This window comes from Clupea harengus, chromosome 19 (assembly GCF_900700415.2).
Source record: "Clupea harengus chromosome 19, Ch_v2.0.2, whole genome shotgun sequence".
NCBI lineage: Eukaryota > Metazoa > Chordata > Actinopteri > Clupeiformes > Clupeidae > Clupea > Clupea harengus.
This window is the reverse complement of record NC_045170.1, coordinates 9,372,504-9,390,616: the sequence shown is the minus strand read 5'-3', so window position 1 is coordinate 9,390,616 and position 18,113 is coordinate 9,372,504. Positions and strand designations below refer to the sequence as shown.

The following is an 18,113-nucleotide window of genomic DNA, read 5'->3' as shown; positions in this document are numbered from 1 at the left end:
CTGTTGAGGTATCCCCTGACCATTTATTGTTTCCCACTTTACAAAGCGTATGGCACTTAGACTAAAATATCACTGTATGCTGACTTATACGTATATGCTGAGTCTTCTTTGAGTCAAGTGCTTGTCAGCTTTCCAGGACGCACAATCAATCATCTCGCACTTGCAAGCCTACACATAATTGTGAGCTGGCTCTGACTTGCAGTTTCACACTGCTCCCACTCAAGGTGAACTCTCCGTCCAAATTCTTTCCAAGGTGTTGTCCACTTATGATGGTGTTGTCTGGTGGATGGGTTTGGCTCATGGTGTCAGTGTCACCGAAAAGTTTGGAGGGATGTTTGGTATTTACCGTTGTTTAATAGCTGTAGGCTTTTCTTCCTCGTCCTGTAAAGCCATACTCAGACTTGCTAGCAGAAATTCTCATTCAATCAAATTCCATGAGAAAGTTTTGCCAATAAATGTTACATTGGACATTGAACATGGAAGTAAAGGGCTAGTTTGGGCCTTTAAGGAGTGCTGGCATTATTCCTGTTGCCACTTGTCAATCAGGGTCAAGTGGTTTAGGCATTAGTTTAATTAGTGAGGTGAAACCTTTCATTGAGAAAGTTATCGAGTCCGTAAGCCTCAAGAACACTCACAAGTTTCGAATGAATGACTTTCACCTCTTCATATTATCTATAATTTAAGCTACATTTAGGAGCAATTATTATTACTGAATAACAACAACACAAAAAACAGGCACTCATCTTCGGGCATAATTTCAGGCACCTAGATCTCAGGACCTCTAAGAGGAAAAGAGTGAAAGAAAGCAGAAAGAGGCTTCCATTAGCTTTGTGTGGAGTTCTCATTACGCAAAGTAAAATGGCGCTATCTTCCTCTTCCAGGACCACGAGGCCTCAGTCGCTTTGTGCACTTTGGCATCTCCTTTGACTGAAAAAAGACTTAATAGCCGAGTCACCTCTATTGAAACCCAGGTTTCCAAAGTGCTGTCATTCCACCTACTGGTATTATCCTCTGCTCCTAAATTAGGTGTGTTGAACATTAAAAGCCCATGGAGACTCACCATTATCATCTCCGTCATCAGTAGTAGCAGCATCATCATCTTAATAATCGTCATCAGCAAAGCCCAACCTTGAGAGCACCCCATATTGGCATATCTCTGTGACAGCATATCCATGTGTCTGTACTATAGACACAGGAGTCTGATGTTTAATGGAGGCCTAAAGGTACGGCATTGGAAGTTAACTCTTTAAAAGACACAAAATCATAGGTATGTTTCCCTTTTTTTAGATTAACTTCACTGAAGCAATCAGCTTCTTCTCCACTGCTTGTCTGTCTGTGTGTATTGGCTCTTATATGTACAGTATATAATTACTATTATTATTGTTGTACTAATAACTAACTGATGGTTTTATTTTAAATGATACGTAATATTGTTTTATGAATTTAATTTAATTTAGCTTATTACTTAATTTTCTCATTGATGTTTTGACTTTTTGTTTTATCTGATATTTTGAAAGTCGCTTTGGACAAAAGCGTCTGCTAAAATACCTTAACTATAACTATACTGGGTAGGGTTATATATGACATGGTTTTGCAAGTATCATCAGTCATCAATCAAATCAAATCAAACACTTGAAAAGAGACAGAAATACGTAAATAAATAAATGTTCCTTAAATGTTAAATAAGTACATTTTACAGTGAGTGATAAGCGAGATCAAAGAGGTATGTCTTAAGTGCATGTTTAAAGGTTTCAACCGTTTCAGCCATTCTTAAGTATTCTGGCAGTGTTCCAAAGGCTGGGGGTATAGAAACTAAAAGCTGCTTCCCCATGTCTCTTTGTCCTGGCTTTTGGAACTGTTAGAAGTTCAGTGCCGGAGGACCTCAGGGATCTACTGGGTGTGTACCTTGAGAGCATGTCTGTTATAGTATATTCAGGTGCATGACTATGGAGTGATTTATAGACTAGTAAGAGAACCTTGAAATCTATTCTAAAACTAACAGGTAGCCAGTGCAGTGATTTTAATACTGGTGTGATGTGCGCTCTCCGTCTTGTTTTAGTGAGGACTTTTCTACTTTCATTGGTGATGAGGAAACCATTTGGAAGTCAGGTAAGGGTAGCATTATTGTTCCACTGCAGAGCTTTCAGTGCACAGTGAGTAGGGAGACGTCCTCAGAAGAATGGACAGACAGAGAGAAAAGAAGAAAAAAAACCTCTGCATGCAGGTGTGAGTCATCCCCGAGTGCTGCTGTGAATAAGCTGCTGCAGTAGACTGAAGCTGTTCCATTCTGAAACAGCCATCCCATTACTCCTTGGCAGAAGTCCAGAAATGTTCACAGGATAACACCTCTGAATGAGGCCTGTTCAGAGGTTCACACCAGCAAACTCCTAGGACAGATAGGCACTCTGGGGAAATATGTTTTGAAGCTGCTCCTGGACTGTCCAAACATCAGTATATGAATCCCTCTGGCTCCAGGAGGATGTATCGCACCATGGAGGGTGGGATGGGGAGCTCGTGGGCCCCCTTGTGGCACCGCCACAGCATCTTGGCACGTATGGCACAGCGGGCCAAGTGCATCAAGCTCCGGGGCTTGTTGGAGCACACGGCGAACATGGAGTCGTAGAACTCCTTGTGTTGCTGCAATGAAGAAAACAACAAGACATCTACAAAAAGAAGAGCATATAAAGCATTGTAGACGTACTGTACAGAGGCACATTACCGTGAGGGCGCTCATATCATCATATTTGGTAACAGCCTTCCAGCTGAGCCTAACAGTAAACAATTGCACTCACTCTATGTGTTAAACTGATTGTTTCAGAAAATATGGCTGTTTGATAGAAATGTGTTTAACATTTGGCAGAAGAGAATAGAATATTTTTTCTACTGTAAAGGTAAAAACAACTGTACTCCTAAAACACCACATTAAGACATAATATCTACCTGATAGGATTCATCAGCGATAGATGTCTTCCACTTCTTGGTGGCTTTGATGCGCTCGTAGGAGTTCACCATGACCTCCACCGCCCTGGGGAAACCATGGCAGGCCTGCAGGACCTACTTAAAGAGCAGGAACCAGACGCTGCCTGTGTCAGACCGCAATCATCTGCTACACACAAAGACTTTCTCTTTAACCTGGTCATGCATCTATATAAACATGTCCTGAGAGAAACTGTATTTACACAAGGGTGGTAGAGTACACTGTGTAAAGCTGTGTGTACAGTAGGGGTGGGCGATATGACCCAAATCTTCTATCACGGTATTTGTAATTTTATATCACGGTTACGGTATATATCACGGTTTTTGATTTGGGTTTTTGAAAAAGAGGACACTTCAGCGGTGGCGAAATGTGTCCACAGACATTTATTTATTGACCCTTAAGAACACTAAGGTGCAGAAACAATACTGCCTCAATAGGCTATTGGCCTAAGCAATAGTGGCCAGTATCCATTGAATCTTTAAATAGTAAAATAAAAGCAAAGTGTATGTAAAAAAAAAAAAGAAAAAGGAAAAATCTTTCTGTGGCATTTAGTCCAGTGCTTATGTTTCAGTGGTTCTTTAATGTACTTTCAGAAGATAACTCAAGTGTTAACTTTCTTTTCAATATGTTAACGCAATAATGATGAGATATTTTCTTTATATGGCCACATATTAAAATAAAAAAATTAAGAAGTTGGCCATTACACATAGACATATACATAGACGCTCCATTGACCGCCTCAGCCCGTTGCTGCGACGTTGATGGACGAGGTGATGATTGGTCTGTAAACCAGACGCCAAGTAAATGATGGAGCTGCAGTTTTTTCCTGGATAAAAAGCACTATAGATAGCCGTTTATATTTTCTCAAGCCGTTTCACTGAGTGTTTTATATCAAGGGTTTATGATCTACGTGGAGTACCAAAAAAAAGTTTTGGTCTCCATAGTACTTTAGATCTCGTGGTTTGGCCGTAATCGGCCGTTGACATACATACATGTATATGATAATCACTGCTAGACGCTAACTGTGCTCTCACAGCTCTCACAGCTCATTCACTTTGAAATACTGAGAAATAAATGCCTACACTAGACACTTTTCAGTCCATAATTTTCAGTATATTGAATCTTGCCCAACAGTCGAGGATTACTCAACAAGTAGACATGACAGTCCTTGCAGGTTATGTGCTTAAAAATTGTACTGGGTATCGTATTATACGGCTCTTCAGAATGTTCAAAAAAGTTCCGTTGATTTGAATGGGCCACCCCAACGTTCGCAGGTCTGTAATTTCTTTATTTTTACTGCTGCGAAAATGTAATGACCGCTGACCATCTTTCATATCATTCCGCAAGTAGTCCGGTCATTTAACGTAACGGGAAGTAAACTTTAGAGTTCTATTTTATTTCTCAGCAGAAATCACAAAACGGCTACAAAATCGTTAAAGAGGTATTTTTGGAGGAATGTCTATTGTTTTGGCGAGTTACTGTATAATAAGAGGGATGAAGTATAGTTCGGAGGTCATTATCTAAAAATAAATCGATTGGATTTCAAAATAAGAGTATACCGCGGTTGAAACGGTATGGCCAAATCTCTCCCGGTAGACACATTTCTACCGTTGCACGGTATATACCGTCATACCGCCCAGCCCTAGTGTACAGTACATAGTCCTTCTGACCACAGTAGCAACATTACCTGATTGTGAACAACCTGCCTAGTAGGGCTAGTGCCTGCCACCTATAGAACTGGGGAAGAACTTTGGAGGATTGGTTTCTGTCTGAAGAGACTTGAATTGTAGTTTGTTTGAGTTTCATCATCTCCTGCACTTGATCCCATGTCCTTGCCCATGCTGTGAGCACTTCCAATAGGAGACTATAACAAATCAAGGACGATCAAGGACAGCAAACTGCTGTCATACTGTAGATACAAAATGCACTACTAGTTACGGATATTAAAAAGATCTAAAAACCCTCCTTGAGCGTACAATCAGTACACTATGAGACAGCACACGCAGCCATGTTTTTCTTGCTCCAAGTGGCTTTGTTTTTACACATGATCTGTTAGAGTCTAACATTTTCCCACTAGTAAGCATAGATTCAAGCCAGGTATATGTCTAACAGTTAGACAAACACCTGGCTTGAATCTATGCTTACTAGTGGGAACATGTCCTGATTTCTCTGCAACTCCTAGGAGGAGGATGACGGTGCGTTTACCTTGTGGAACTGAGGCGGGTAGACGCGGGCCCCGCCGTGGTTGAGCATCAGCTGATAGCAGAGCTCAGGGACGGAGGCGGGCCGCACCGGCGTGACTTTGAGCAGGTACTGGATGGGCGAGCAGCCGTTCATGTCCATCGCCTGGGAATCGGCACCGGCGGCCAGCAGCATCTCTATCATCACGTGGTCTGCATTCCAGGCCGCCTTGTGCAGCGCGGTTTTGCAGTCGTCCTCCCGCATCTCCAGGGCGGCTCCGTGGTCGAGGAGGATGCGACACACCAGGTGGTGATCGGGGTTCAGGGTCTGCTCGCGTGTACAGAACGCCCAGTAGGTGGCAGTGATGAGCGGCGTCTCAAAACGCGAGTTACTGACGTTAACGTCGGCGCCGTTGGTCAGGTACAGCGCTGCTAGCGCTGGAACGCCGAAGCGGGCCGCTGTGAGCAGTGGTGTGTCCTCATCGCTGCTCTGGCTGGCCATGTTCACATCGGCACCTGTGGAGACGATTACATCGGTTTGGATCTTGTGGATACTGTACCCTGTGTACTTCCACTTGATAGGAGGTCAGTTTGTCAATCCTGAGGCCTGGATCAGATCCCCGACCATGACAGATTATCCTTGTTAAACGTTGAGTGTCATGTCCTTCTAACTCATCATTACCAAGCATTAGATATATAAATGCATTTCTAACTTAATTTCTAAGTTATTTCTGTATATTTCATATATAAGTCATTCCTACAAACGTCTCTCTCTCTCTCTCTCTCTCTCTCTCTCTGCGGTTGACTTCCTCACCTTTGAGAATGAGGTGCTGGGCGCATTCCACCGACTGGCTGGTGATGCAGTAGTGCAGGGCCGCGTGGCCGCTGAGCGACAGCCTGTTGACCCTGGCCCCGTGGTTCAGCAACAGGGCCACGCAGTCGCCGTGGGAGACCGCGCAGGCCACGTGCAGCGGTGTCTTCCCGTTGGGCGTGCCGTTCATGGCGGCGCCGCTCTCCAGCAGCACTGAGGCGCACGCCAGAGAGTTGTACATCATGCACACGTGGATGCCCATCGCCCACGACGACTCCAGCTTGTAGTCGGGCAACCAGTAGCCTAGGACACACGGTGCAAACTGAGACAGTCAGGTGAACTGTAAACTGAAAAGTTTAAAATGTGTTCAAAACAAAAACAAACAAATACCAACACAGAGATGCTCCCTGTCAAACTGATGTTCCTTTGATACATTTCTAGTCACGTATCACATAGCCCTTGTTGTCATGCATCCTATTAAGTAATGATGAAAGTAGAACCACAGTGAGACCTTTTTATATATATTAACCATAGGACTGGAGTTCTATCAGTATGCTGCTACACACTGTTTTAAGTGTGTTGCTCTGTGTGTAATGGAATGGTTACAATGTAACAAAGGCAGTGTAATATGAAGTGTTCCCAGATTTGTTGTACTGTAACAAACAAGGGAACAAGGGAATAAGTGATCGTTTAACTTGTAGGCACAAACATAGAGAAACAGTTGCTCTGTGCCTGGCATGGCCTGACCCTATACCACTCTTGGAGCAACTCCTGGGAAACTGGCTCCCCACAGTGGCTGACTGCAACACAGACCCACTTACAAAACAGCACGCTATTTATATACACACAGCACCAAGTTTTCTGACATTACAAACCTTGTGCAAACATTTTCATTCCCACAGAACCTCCTCTGAACGTCCACCTCTGCAAAAGTGCTGAGTCACAGTCTCATCGGCATGATCTAAGTTAGACTGTCAAGCGGTTCTACAGTGTCAGCTCGGTCCAAACCCAGGAAATGTTACCTTGCTTGTAGGAAGCCAGGACCTTGTCTCGGTCCTCCACCTCAAGCACAGTGTCTATGTCTATGCTGGTGGTGCGGAGGATCCTCTTCACCTCCTGTGCATCGTCCTCCTGCAGGGCCAGCAGGAAGCGGGCCTTCAGTTGCCGGGCAGACTCCACCCTGGACGCCCTTGACTCCTCCATGGACACTCGCTTGGGGGTCTCCTCTCCTGTCACCACGTGTTGATGGGAAAAACTAAGTCCCATTGCATGGCAGACGTTGAGTGACCATGCCACACACAAACTCTCTTTCGCACACACCCTCTGCGTGTGACTTTCTTGAAGGCTTGGCTACGTGAAGGGTGGTAAGGAGAGTGACTTTTACCCCCCCTCCTCCCCCGGGGTAAAATTAGGTTAGTTATTTATAGACTTGAGTGGGGGAGTGCACAGACATTGTAGTCATCTGACTACATGCATAGGCAGGGTGTCCCTGTGCATAAACAAGCAAGGCACTCAACTGCATATAGCTATATGCTTGCGGTCACATGAAGGAACGATGATAGTAACTTCCCAAGAGTCGTTGTAAATAGTTCTACGAACATGAATGTAGGTCAGGGATGCTTGTCAGCAGCACATACTATTTAACTTGCCACCCTCTAACAGCTACTGTTGTGTAGGTCTTTCCAATAACCAGTTGAGAAAAGGCAATATTAGATAGTTGACTTATTTGTTATTATGTAAGCCATTTATATAAAAAGTACCTTAACCATATATACTATATAAGTGGTAAGGTACTTGTGTGGTATACTATACTATATACTATTTTAAGGCACAGTATCATATGAACTGTGGCGTTGTGTGTATGTTTCTGAATGTTGTATGACCTCAATTTATCAACTCAGACAGTAGGCAAAAAACACACAGATTCGAGTCTTGTTCTGAAATGAAGTTTCATTGTATTTCTTTGACTGCAATGTCATCTTGAGGAGGTGTATATACACAGCAACATAAGGCAGTGGCCTTGCATGGGGGGAGCTCCGCCTCACGTTCACAAAACTGAAAATGAGGCAGGAGAGGAGAGGAGAGGGGAGGGGAGACGTGGGGTTGGACTGGACATGGTTCTGGAGCAGTCAGGGCAAACATGGCGCCCAGGGATTCCTTCATGCAGGTGAGACGTAACGGAAAAAACACACCGTTCGGCAGGCCGTCCTGTCTGCGCGACAGTTTAGGTGTGCGTCAAAGCACACGGCCTGACTCAAAACCTTTCCCACTGAGTCATAGGAATTACTCCATCAGAGAAAAACAATAACAATTAACAAGCAAAATCGAAATCGAAAAAAAAGAGAAAAAAAGATTAAGATAAACGATCATATGACAGCATCGGGTACAATTCTTCCAGTATGTGACAGATACGATAGCTGCCATTTTGATGCCTCAGTAGTGTAAGAGAATGCAAAAAAAGAGAGAAAGAAACTGTCAAATAAAAGACAAATTCTGCTTTGTGCAGTACTATAGATCTACGCAACAGGTCATTGACTGACCCTCATTCAAAACCCTGCTCAGTACCTTTTGATTATCCCCACGACTAGCAACATTCACGGACAGCAGCAACCTTAAACCCAATTTCTTCTCACCAGTTCATACAAATAAAACATACACACACACGCACGTCTCAGGTATGGCAGTAGAAAAAACACAACTGGCTTCCACAGGGTCGGGGGGACAGTATTGCTGTAAGCTTCACGGCGTAGAAAAAGACAGGAGGAAATCCACGGTTAATACTCAGTAGTGTTCTCCCTCCGTGATGTACATAGTGCTAGATTCACATGTGTGTTTAGTACAGCGAAAGGGCATGGTTGGTCTCTCAGAGTTAGCTTGAGTAAATTGCGGTCACAGTTTTTTGGGGGACTAGGGAAAAGGTGCTTGTGCTATCCTTTCCTATTGTAATCACAGATAACCTTTTTAATCTCACACTGGGGTTCGTGTGAAACCTTTGCATCTTTCTTAGCTAATTATCACAATTATATATTAAAAATATCAACATTGAAATCATTGTTTTTTGGCATAACAATCATTACAGTAACATAATGTTAAATACTTTTTTTTAACTAATAAATTGATTTTTAACAGAACATAAATTTGAAATAAATTATTAACAATAATAAATAATAATTGTGATTTGGGCCTTTTGAGGGACTACTCTAATCACATAGTATCACAATGACACCAGCGCTCTGATTAGGAGTGGGTACTATGGATGCAACATTAATGACGGATGGAGGGCCCATACAGTAATGTACTTAATATGACAGAGGGATTGACACACATTTTGAAATGTTCTCTTTGTTTGTTACTCAAAAGTGCAGCTAATATACAAAAAAAGTCTAGAAATATATACCGCAAATTTAAAACCTCTGATTCCTTGAATAAAAAGTGAGAACAGATGATTTAATATTACTTGAAAAGTAAAAAGGGGAACTGCATTTCACATGTACCCATTATGCATAATACAGTATATTTGAATATATTGTAATATATGTACACATTAATAAACTATAGTCTACAATAGATGAGCAATGTCAGGTATAGGTCATTCCAGTGTGTAGAATATCTGCAATAAAAAAATCTTGTAATTTGTTTTCTTCCTTTGGATGTTTTACTTACTATCCGTGTTATTTTGTGTTTGTGCGTGTGTATGTGGGTGTGAATGTGTATGTGTGTGTGTGTGTGTGTGTATGTGTGTGTGTGTGTGTGTGTGTGTGTTTGTGCGTGTGTATGTGAATGTCATTGAAAGAGCCTTGCAACGTGAGTGACATGAAACAAAGCACAACAATGTCGATGGGGGGAAATAGATTCTTTTCTAAATCGACCTTGCTGGCCTGACCAACAGGTGTGGTGTGAATACTATGAGGACTATATACACGTGTTCTGTCAGCAGTAAGTGCACATTTGTGGAGTGCTCTGTATGGGAAACACATTGGGAGCAACCTACGAGCGCTTTCATCGCGCCCTGAGGGACATGGCTAGGTTCAAGTAAAATCTCTACAGTAGATCTTTTCTTCATTTTTTTTTTCTTTTAAAAAAGGCAGCACTTGGGTCTAACAGAGTTTGAGCTTTGAGACATTTCAGGGACAATGGTAAGTGGGTAGGCAGGAAGCAATGGAGTCGAAGCAGCACAGGTCATTCATGGAAGGTTTTTGTATTTCTTAGTTGTTTTGTTTTTTAAATAACGTTCTTTATAACGTCTTTCATGTACTGAAGTCCAGCTTGGTGCATCCAGAGATTCCTTAGCAGTGGAACTTGCAGGTAGGTGCATTTTGCAATCGTTACCAACATCATCTTCATCAAACTCAGATGTTTACGATGGAGGATGGGGCAGAGAGACCCTTTTGCAAAGTCAGCGGTTGTCTTGGCCCTTCAGCGCAGCATCCACATTTAGATGCCCTTGCAGGACCAGTCCTTAGTGAGCAGACTTGAAACAGAGATGTGACAAGGTCTCCAGTTCGATTTGGTGAAGCAGCGAATTCAGCCTCCACCACAGACACACTAAATCACAGTTAGATGAATGGCTTCAATCAGTGGGCGGACACCATTGACCACTGGTCTGCTAATGCTCAAAGCCTAGCGTGTTCTGTACAAAAACCGCACTAAGGACTTCAGAAAACCATTGGTCAGCACAAGCTGTATACCTGTGTAATAGTAGAAAATGGCACATTAGACATTATTTATACATATTGTATACTATACAGTATATATTATTTTTTTTGTTCTGTATTTGTACATGTCTAAAAGGTCCTTGAGATGAAAGTAATAGACATCTGGTACAGGTAGATTGGAAGCTGATATGATGCATGGAGAGGAAGTTCTTTTTTTAAACAGGTAACCTAAATGTAAATAAATATACATTAATTTAAAATGTAAAATAATTTAGACAAAGCTTTTTTAACATGGTTGCAAGCGCTACATGAGAGGAATGATCAGGAGTGGAAGGAAAAAGGGAGTAAAGGAGCATCTTTCTACTGGAAATGGAGTCCTGATTCTGTTTGGTTTCTCATTTACACAGGTGGCAGTTCACTAGCAACTACAGTCTTCTGCAATGAGCATCTGGCTTTTTCATCCAGATTAGGAAGCCCTGTTTAGTGTGTAAAAGCCCCCCCAGAATGAACGCCTCCAACCGGGGGTGAAACTAGTGTTCTGGTGCGTGGGAGGGCGATGGAGATATTGGTCCACTTCATAGGTTTCAATTCCAGTTAAACTTTATCCCTCTTCCTCCTGTTGGTAGATCCTTCTCCTGTCCCTAACCATCTCAAGCCTCGAAAACCTTGGAAACAGCACCCTAGAAATCCAGTTACAGGAGTGAGTAGCAGGTGTTTCTCCCTCTCTGCGTTTTCAGTGGTGCAGTTAGTCTGTGGCGCCCTCTGGTGGATCGGAGGAGCTCCTGCTGGATTTGCGGGTCTGCTTCTGCAGCTGCTCCTGCTCCTTCTTCCGCAGCTTCTCGCGCTGCTTCTCCAGCTTCTCGCGGTTGCGCCGGGCCTTCTCCATTATTGCCTTCAAGTCCTTCAGCTTCTTCTTGATCAGGCCTCGGTCCAACAGAGACTCCACGCCCAGATCCTGTGTGTTCAAATATACAGAAATAGACACATTACCACATGTAGTCACACTTACAGTTTTTCACAATTGCTAACACACGTTTTTCAAAACAATAACGGCTTTCTCAAAACTGAACACAGAAAACTGAAAACCTCTCACACAAAGAGCTAAACCTGACACTCCCTTTGCAAGATGACTCTTTGCCATCAAATCTCTTAACTGTTCACAAAATGGAATTCGTGTTTTCATTTGGTACACACAGCCATTTTTTCAAAAGACACACACATACATTCATTGAGTACACACAACTAAGCATTTGCTGCACACTACCAAGCATTTACAGCACACAGAAGGGCAAAATTGAAAACACAATCATCGAAATGGAACACACCATACGAATGACAATGACTCTGGAGAATGAGCCATTTCTCCTTTTGTAAAATGTCTCAGTGTAGGCCTACTTTTTTCATAGTCAAACAGCACACAAATATGCAGCAAAAAAAGGTTTATTCTGGCACACAGAGACAACAGTACAATACTGTAAACCGGCCTGCTCAACTTATGATGGCAGCAACTGTGAAGCGGCTGAGGTTAGGTTGGACCCTCTGGCCAGCCTCCCTCATGCTCAACCCATGGTTGAGAACATGGTCTACAACCGGATTTCATTTGAGATCACCATTCTCCTTCTTCTCTCTCCTCCTCCTTCTTCTCCTTGTCCTTCTCCTCCCCCTTGTCCTCCTCCTCCACCTCTGCCTCCTCTTCCTCTCCCTCCTCCTTCTTCTTGTCCTCCTCTTCCTCCTCCTCTTACTTCTCTCTGTCCTCCTCTGCCTCCTCTTCCTCCTCTTCCTTCTTGTCCTCCTCTTCCTCCTCCTCTTACTTCTCTCTGTCCTCCTCTGCCTCCTCTTCCTCTCCCTCCTCCTTCTTCTTGTCCTCCTCTTCCTCCTCCTCTTACTTCTCTCTGTCCTCCTCTGCCTCCTCTTCTTCTCCTTCCTCTTCCTTCTTGTCCTCCTCTTCCTCCTCCTCTTACTTCTCTCTGTCTGCCTCCTCTGCCTCCTCTTCCTCTCCCTCCTCCTTCTTGTCCTCCTCTTCCTCCTCCTCTTACTTCTCTCTGTCCTCTGCCTCCTCTTCCTCTCCCTCCTCCTTCGTGTCCTCCTCTTCCTCCTCCTCCTCCTCTTCCTCCTCCTCCTCCTCCTCCTCTCACTCTTACCCCTCTCCTTCTCTGGTTGTCATTATCTGCCACATTCTCCATTGCTCATCAAACAAAACAGAGGCTCAAGGCACTTTTATGCTGCAGTCCTGATTGCAAATTGCTCAACAGACCTGAATGTTTAGAGATTTGACTATTTGTGTGTTGTAGGTTGATGCTTTGAGATTTGACTTGAGAAGTGTGTGCAACAACTGAACATTGTGTGTTGTGTTTTGACAACAAGGTGATGTGTAATTGACATCAGAGTGTTAACAAAGAAAATCAGAGTCTAATGCAGATAAGGCAGTGTGAAGTAGTGCCAAATTGGGTCGAGCGATTGGTACATGAAGTGAAGGTTGTGCAAATTGTGCCGAATTTTCACTTTTTGGGTGTTAACAACTGTGAAAAACTGTAAACGCCTGATATTACACAGAGGCACACAAACACACTGCATGTATATGTCCAGACATACACAAGTTATGAGCTAAGGGTTTTCATTGGAGCAGAGCCAGGTTGAGTGACATTGAATGACAATGGCACAATCATTTATAAAATAAAATAAAATAAAATAAAGAAACTAAATAAAAAAATCTCTGGCCCGCATTAACAAGGTCTCATTTGACAAATTAAACTATTTCAAAATCCTTGCTTAGTGGGTAACTTGAAGCAATGACAGATTGGACATATTATAGTGAACCTGAAGCCTAAACTACAGTAATTCACTGGTTGCCATTTACCCAGAGCACATGGGGGAGTGAGGGTGGGACTAGGAGGGCGAGGCTCTACCTTCAGGGCACCGCTATCCAGTTGCAGCAGCTGTTCTCCATCCACGTTCTTGGCAGTGAATTCTGGGATGTATTTCTCCAGGCTCAGGCCTGTGAGCCAGCGCCCCACCTGCTGGCAGGTCCAGTCGGAGACACTCTGGTTCTGCCAGTGGTGCTGCTTTGGTGGCTGCCCGTCATCTAGAACCTTCCGAGATGGACAAGGGCAGGAAGAAACATTAGAAACTTCAGAAAACTCCATGGACATTCAGTGACTACCACTTACACATACACACATGCAATACTAAAAAACAATACCATAAGTAAAAATCCCATCACCTTTCGAGCTTTTCTTTCTATATTGTTTTCCTTTCCAATTTTCTGTCAACACCTACACATAGTGCTGTTTTGTTTGTACTATGCCATCTTGTTTGCACTAGCCTGAGAAATAATTACACGTGAGTATTTAATTGCTCTCCATTTCAATGCACTGTTTACCTCTGTATTCTGCACATATGCCAACATGTTTAATCGAACTGAATGTCAAATATTGAATGGGCATTAGGCAATGACACCAGCCGTTACAGGAAGTGGCTACAGGAAGTGGCACAGCACCATAGGATCTCACCTCGTCATCAATCATGTCCAGACTCTTATGTGACCGCAGTGTGGGAACAGCAAATAGGAAAGGGGAAGCTTGTTAGTGAAAGCAGAAGAATTACACAACACAGTTAAGAGAACACGGATCAGTCGACGGACCAACAGAGGATTCAGGGGGGCGCCAGGCAGGTGACATGCAGTGAGTCTGTGACTGAGAAGTGAATGAGTGTGTAGTAAGGAAAGAATAAGTATTTATACAGTATTATGTATACTTATATTATTTCCTCATCTTTCCTTATTTTTTCCTTGCCTTATATATATATATATAATATAAGTCTGTGAATGGACTCAATGTGTGACAAGGTATGACCATGACAATACTTACACCTTATTGGTCAGGAGTAAGAGGGATGTAGAGCTATGAACAGGTTTGATGTGTGAAAACTGGGTGAATAAGTGAGGTATGAGTGAGGGAGCTGAGTGGGACTGATAGGGACTGAAGTGAAAGGACAACAAAAGACTGAAGCGGCGAGTTGCAGCACGTGTGAGTAAGGCAGGGATTATATCAGTCTGTGAGGTCATAATGCATGAACGACAGGTGAATGACAGAACTGGAAGGACTATGTCATTCTATGGTCCCCACCTTTGTCAGACCAGAGAACCAGTGCATGGATGTTTAATTGTCACTGACTGAATGAATGACTGAATGACTGAATGAATGACTGAATGAATGACGCGCCCCCTCACCTCATCTGAGGTCAGCGCATGTGTGTGATAGTGGCCAGAGACCCTGGGCTCGGCCAGCAGCGCACTGACCTCCACTGAACCGCTGCTGCTCCCGCTGAGGTCATCATTCAGCGCCGAGCCCTATGGCAACATAAACAACAACAACAACAACACTCAGTGCATGGTACAGCTCCCAGACATAGCATCGCCTGTCATCAGAGCAGACCCTCAAAGCAGTGATCAGTTTCGATTAGCAAACACTGGACAGCAAGACCTCTGAGACTAGACATACAGCACTTCACCACTGATAGGGTGTGAGCAGTACTTCTGAGTTGTGGTTTTGTGACCTGTCTATTGAACATGGGGATGAGTGCAATGTTGTATGCTAGATGGCCTAAGAATTTGGGCAAAAAATGGATTCATAGATAAAAGTGAGGCATCCCAAGTCTCAGTGATTTGCCCCTCATTTATTCATTTAAACACATAGATGTGCCAGTCCACGTGCTACACTACATCATCAAACAAGTTAGCTTGAACTAACATGGTTCAAACTTACACAGTATATGTTGACATGAGAGTTTTGGAAAACCGTTGTACCTCAGCTGTTAGCTTAATAATGCATCGCACCATGTTAGCTCAATGCTAACCTCTGTCGCTGTACACACCCCTGGACATTTATGGCTGAGAGGGGTTAAGTGATTCAGATGGTGTGTGCTGACCAGGGGTCATGCTGAGAATATGAGTGTGTGTGTATGTGTGTGTGTGTGTGTGTGTGAGGTGAGACTGTGTGTTTCAATGACAATGGGGCACAAAGTGTATGTGTGTGAGGGAGAGAGAGATAGTTAATGTGTGTGTGTGTGTGTATGTGTGTGAGTGAGTTAGGAGTACGAATAAGAAGTGTGTGTGTGTGTGTGTGTGGGGTGAATACATAGAATAATGAGGACACATCTAAACAGCTGAGAGGTGGTTTGCCTTTCCGAGGGCCGATGCGTATGCATCTCTGGGGAGGGAGCTGTTCTGTAATGTCTGCCCAGGCACCATGCCCACCACAGACCTCTGCTAAGTTGGCGAGTGGCTCTGCAGGCTGGCAAGACTGGGTCTGCAGGCTGGCAAGACTGGCTCTGCAGGCTGGCAAGACTGGGTCTGCAGGCTGGCAAGACTGGCTCTGCAGGTTGGCAAGACTGGGTCTGCAGGCTGGCCCTTTGTATACAAGCACAAGGCTGCTTGGGGACCAAACACAGGTGTCAGCATTTGTAACTGTTTGATGTCAGCACAGCGCTGAAAATGCCTTTCCTCCGAGGATTTCAACATAAACCTGCCTGGTTTCCTTGCTCTCTTCTGGACTCGAGTCATGGCAGTGGGGTTTTGAGTGAATTAGGAGAACAAAACAACAGCCAAAGTCGAAACCACAGCCAAGTGTTTTGCACACAACGAAACTGAAGTGAGCATTTGCAGCATGTCTTGCACAATAACCACTCATTTTGCTTCATGAACAAACAAATTAGTGGATTATTGCCACTAATAAACGCAGAACTCCATCTGTGGCAAAAAAAATAATCAAAAGATAATACATTACTCACCAAAGCAGACACTAACTGCTTGCTTTCTCTCTCTTTCTCTGACTTATGCACATTTCTGCAGAGAAAGCTCTCATTTCAGCTGATGAAAATGATGATGGGAATCAAGGCGATTGAAAGCGACTGAGAGGCTGCAATTAGCTTCAGTGCATTCCTCTGCTAATGAAGAGTAGATGAGCTCTGCCAAGCAGCCCAGAGAGGAGGGCTGCTACTCTCTCTCTGTGTACCACAAATAACCTGCTTATGGTCTGCTACTCTCTCTCTCTGTGTAACCCAAATAACCTGCTTATGTTCTGCTACTCTCTCTCTGTGTGTAACCCAAATAACCTGCTTATGGTCTGCTACTCTCTCTCTCTGTGTAACCCAAATAACCTGCTTATGGTCTGCTACTCTCTCTCTCTGTGTAACCCAAATAACCTGCTTATGGTTTGCAACTCTCTCTCTCTCTCTGTAACCCAAATAACCTGCTTATGGTCTGTATTCTACCTGACTTTTACATAGACTGAAGAAGATAAACAGAGAGATAAACAGAATGTATACCATCACTATCAAATGACTGCTGAATATACTGGCTAGAATTGTATTCGTCCCAGTGCAACTGACTGCCAGCAGGATTATGCAAAAAAAAAATACAACAACAAAAAAATCTTTCTCCAGTTTAAATCCATGGGGTGATTCCAAAGTGCTGATTCAGTGATTTTGTAGTGTGCATGTGTTTGGTGTTGACATTGATTGACTTGGCCATTGAATAGAGTGCACCAAAAAAAGGAATACGGTACCAGAAATGGGAGGGGTGGAAAAGAGGTGGATAAACACAGAAAGCTTTAGGATGCAACTGAAGACATGAACAATACTGAGGTTTGAAATAGTAGGCAGTTATTAAACAATACTGAGGTTTGAAATAGTAGGCAGCTATTAGTATCACTGCCGCCAGTGTTATCGTCTGCAGATGGCAGCACTGTCTTGAGTGGGTAAGTAGCTTTCATGAAGTGGACAGTGCACAAGAAATACATTATGTGAAAACAGACTTGAGATTTCTTCATTCAGCAGACTTCATGCTTTATATCGCCACTTCATAGCTCCCTGTCTAAGAAGCTAAATGAATGTCCTTGTCAAGGACTAACAAAATCCACCCCCACAAGAATTAAATGTATGTAATGTTAAATGATGTATGTAGCATGGTATATTCACAGGCGTATGTTTTTTATTTTATTTCAACCACCAACAAAGCAAAGCATCTTATGGTTTAGTGTGATTTCATGGTGTGTGTGCATACCTTCCACGTGTTCAAGTGTGTGTGTGTGTCTGTGTCTGTGTGTGTGTGTGTGTGGGTGTGTGTGTGTGTGCATGTGTGTGTGTGTGGGTGCATGCGTGTGTGTGTGTGGGTGCATGCGTGTGTGTGTGTGTGTGTGTGTGTGTGTGTGTGTGTGTGTGTGTGTGTGTGTGTGTGTGTGTGTGTGCGTGTGTGTGCACGTGTTGAGTGTGGCTCAGTGGAGGGTTCACCTACCTTGCTCTTGACTTTCTCTGGGCTGTTTTCAGCGGAGCTGTGGAGGCAGAGCACAGAGTCATCACCGGGGGCACTGTGGAGGCTTCAGAGCTCACAGATGTGCACAGATGTTTTTAATTGAAATGCAGGACAACCTGGGGTACTTTCTCACAACATACAAGGAGATGCCTACTAGGCTTATATTAAAAACAACAGGATG

General features: G+C 43.5%; 2 protein-coding genes across 3 annotated transcripts; both read right to left on the bottom strand.

Annotated features, from left to right (window-relative positions):
• Positions 1–1,991: 1,991 nt before the first annotated feature.
• On the bottom strand, positions 1,992–8,642 carry asb4 (ankyrin repeat and SOCS box containing 4). Its single transcript, XM_012832882.3, has 5 exons — positions 6,991–8,642; positions 5,972–6,271; positions 5,183–5,673; positions 2,941–3,054; positions 1,992–2,637 (listed from the first exon to the last, which is right to left on the bottom strand). Exons 1-5 carry the CDS (start codon positions 7,232–7,234, stop codon positions 2,449–2,451), a joined length of 1,338 nt encoding a protein of 445 aa, XP_012688336.2. The 5' UTR covers positions 7,235–8,642; the 3' UTR covers positions 1,992–2,448.
• A 1,399-nt stretch (positions 8,643–10,041) lies between these two features.
• Positions 10,042–18,081, bottom strand: LOC116225005 (neurabin-1-like). Of its 2 annotated transcripts, none has more exons than XM_031586308.2 (5): positions 17,915–18,081; positions 14,852–14,971; positions 14,133–14,156; positions 13,530–13,712; positions 10,042–11,578 (listed from the first exon to the last, which is right to left on the bottom strand). In XM_031586308.2, the coding sequence occupies exons 3-5, from the start codon at positions 14,145–14,147 to the stop codon at positions 11,369–11,371; spliced, it is 408 nt and encodes a 135-aa protein (XP_031442168.1). In that variant the 5' UTR covers positions 14,148–14,156; positions 14,852–14,971; positions 17,915–18,081; the 3' UTR covers positions 10,042–11,368. The 2 variants fall into 2 exon arrangements, with proteins under 2 accessions (XP_031442168.1, XP_031442167.1); XM_031586307.2 differs by having other exon boundaries at positions 14,921–14,971.
• Positions 18,082–18,113: the final 32 nt, after the last annotated feature.

What these genes read in the sequence shown, in the direction of transcription:
- asb4 (XM_012832882.3), bottom strand. Translation starts at nt 7,234, where the DNA reads ATGGGACTTAGTTTTTCCCATCAACACGTGGTGACAGGAGAGGAGACC. An exon ending in CCAGCACCTCATTCTCAAAG is followed by an intron (nt 5,674 to 5,971) that starts GTGAGGAAGTCA and finishes TCGTCTCCACAG; the next exon opens with GTGCCGATGTGAACATGGCC. An exon ending in ACCCGCCTCAGTTCCACAAG is followed by an intron (nt 3,055 to 5,182) that starts GTAAACGCACCG and finishes CTCTTTAAGTAG; the next exon opens with GTCCTGCAGGCCTGCCATGG.
- LOC116225005 (XM_031586308.2), bottom strand. An exon ending in TGGATAGCGGTGCCCTGAAG is followed by an intron (nt 11,579 to 13,529) that starts GTAGAGCCTCGC and finishes TTGAACACACAG; the next exon opens with GATCTGGGCGTGGAGTCTCT.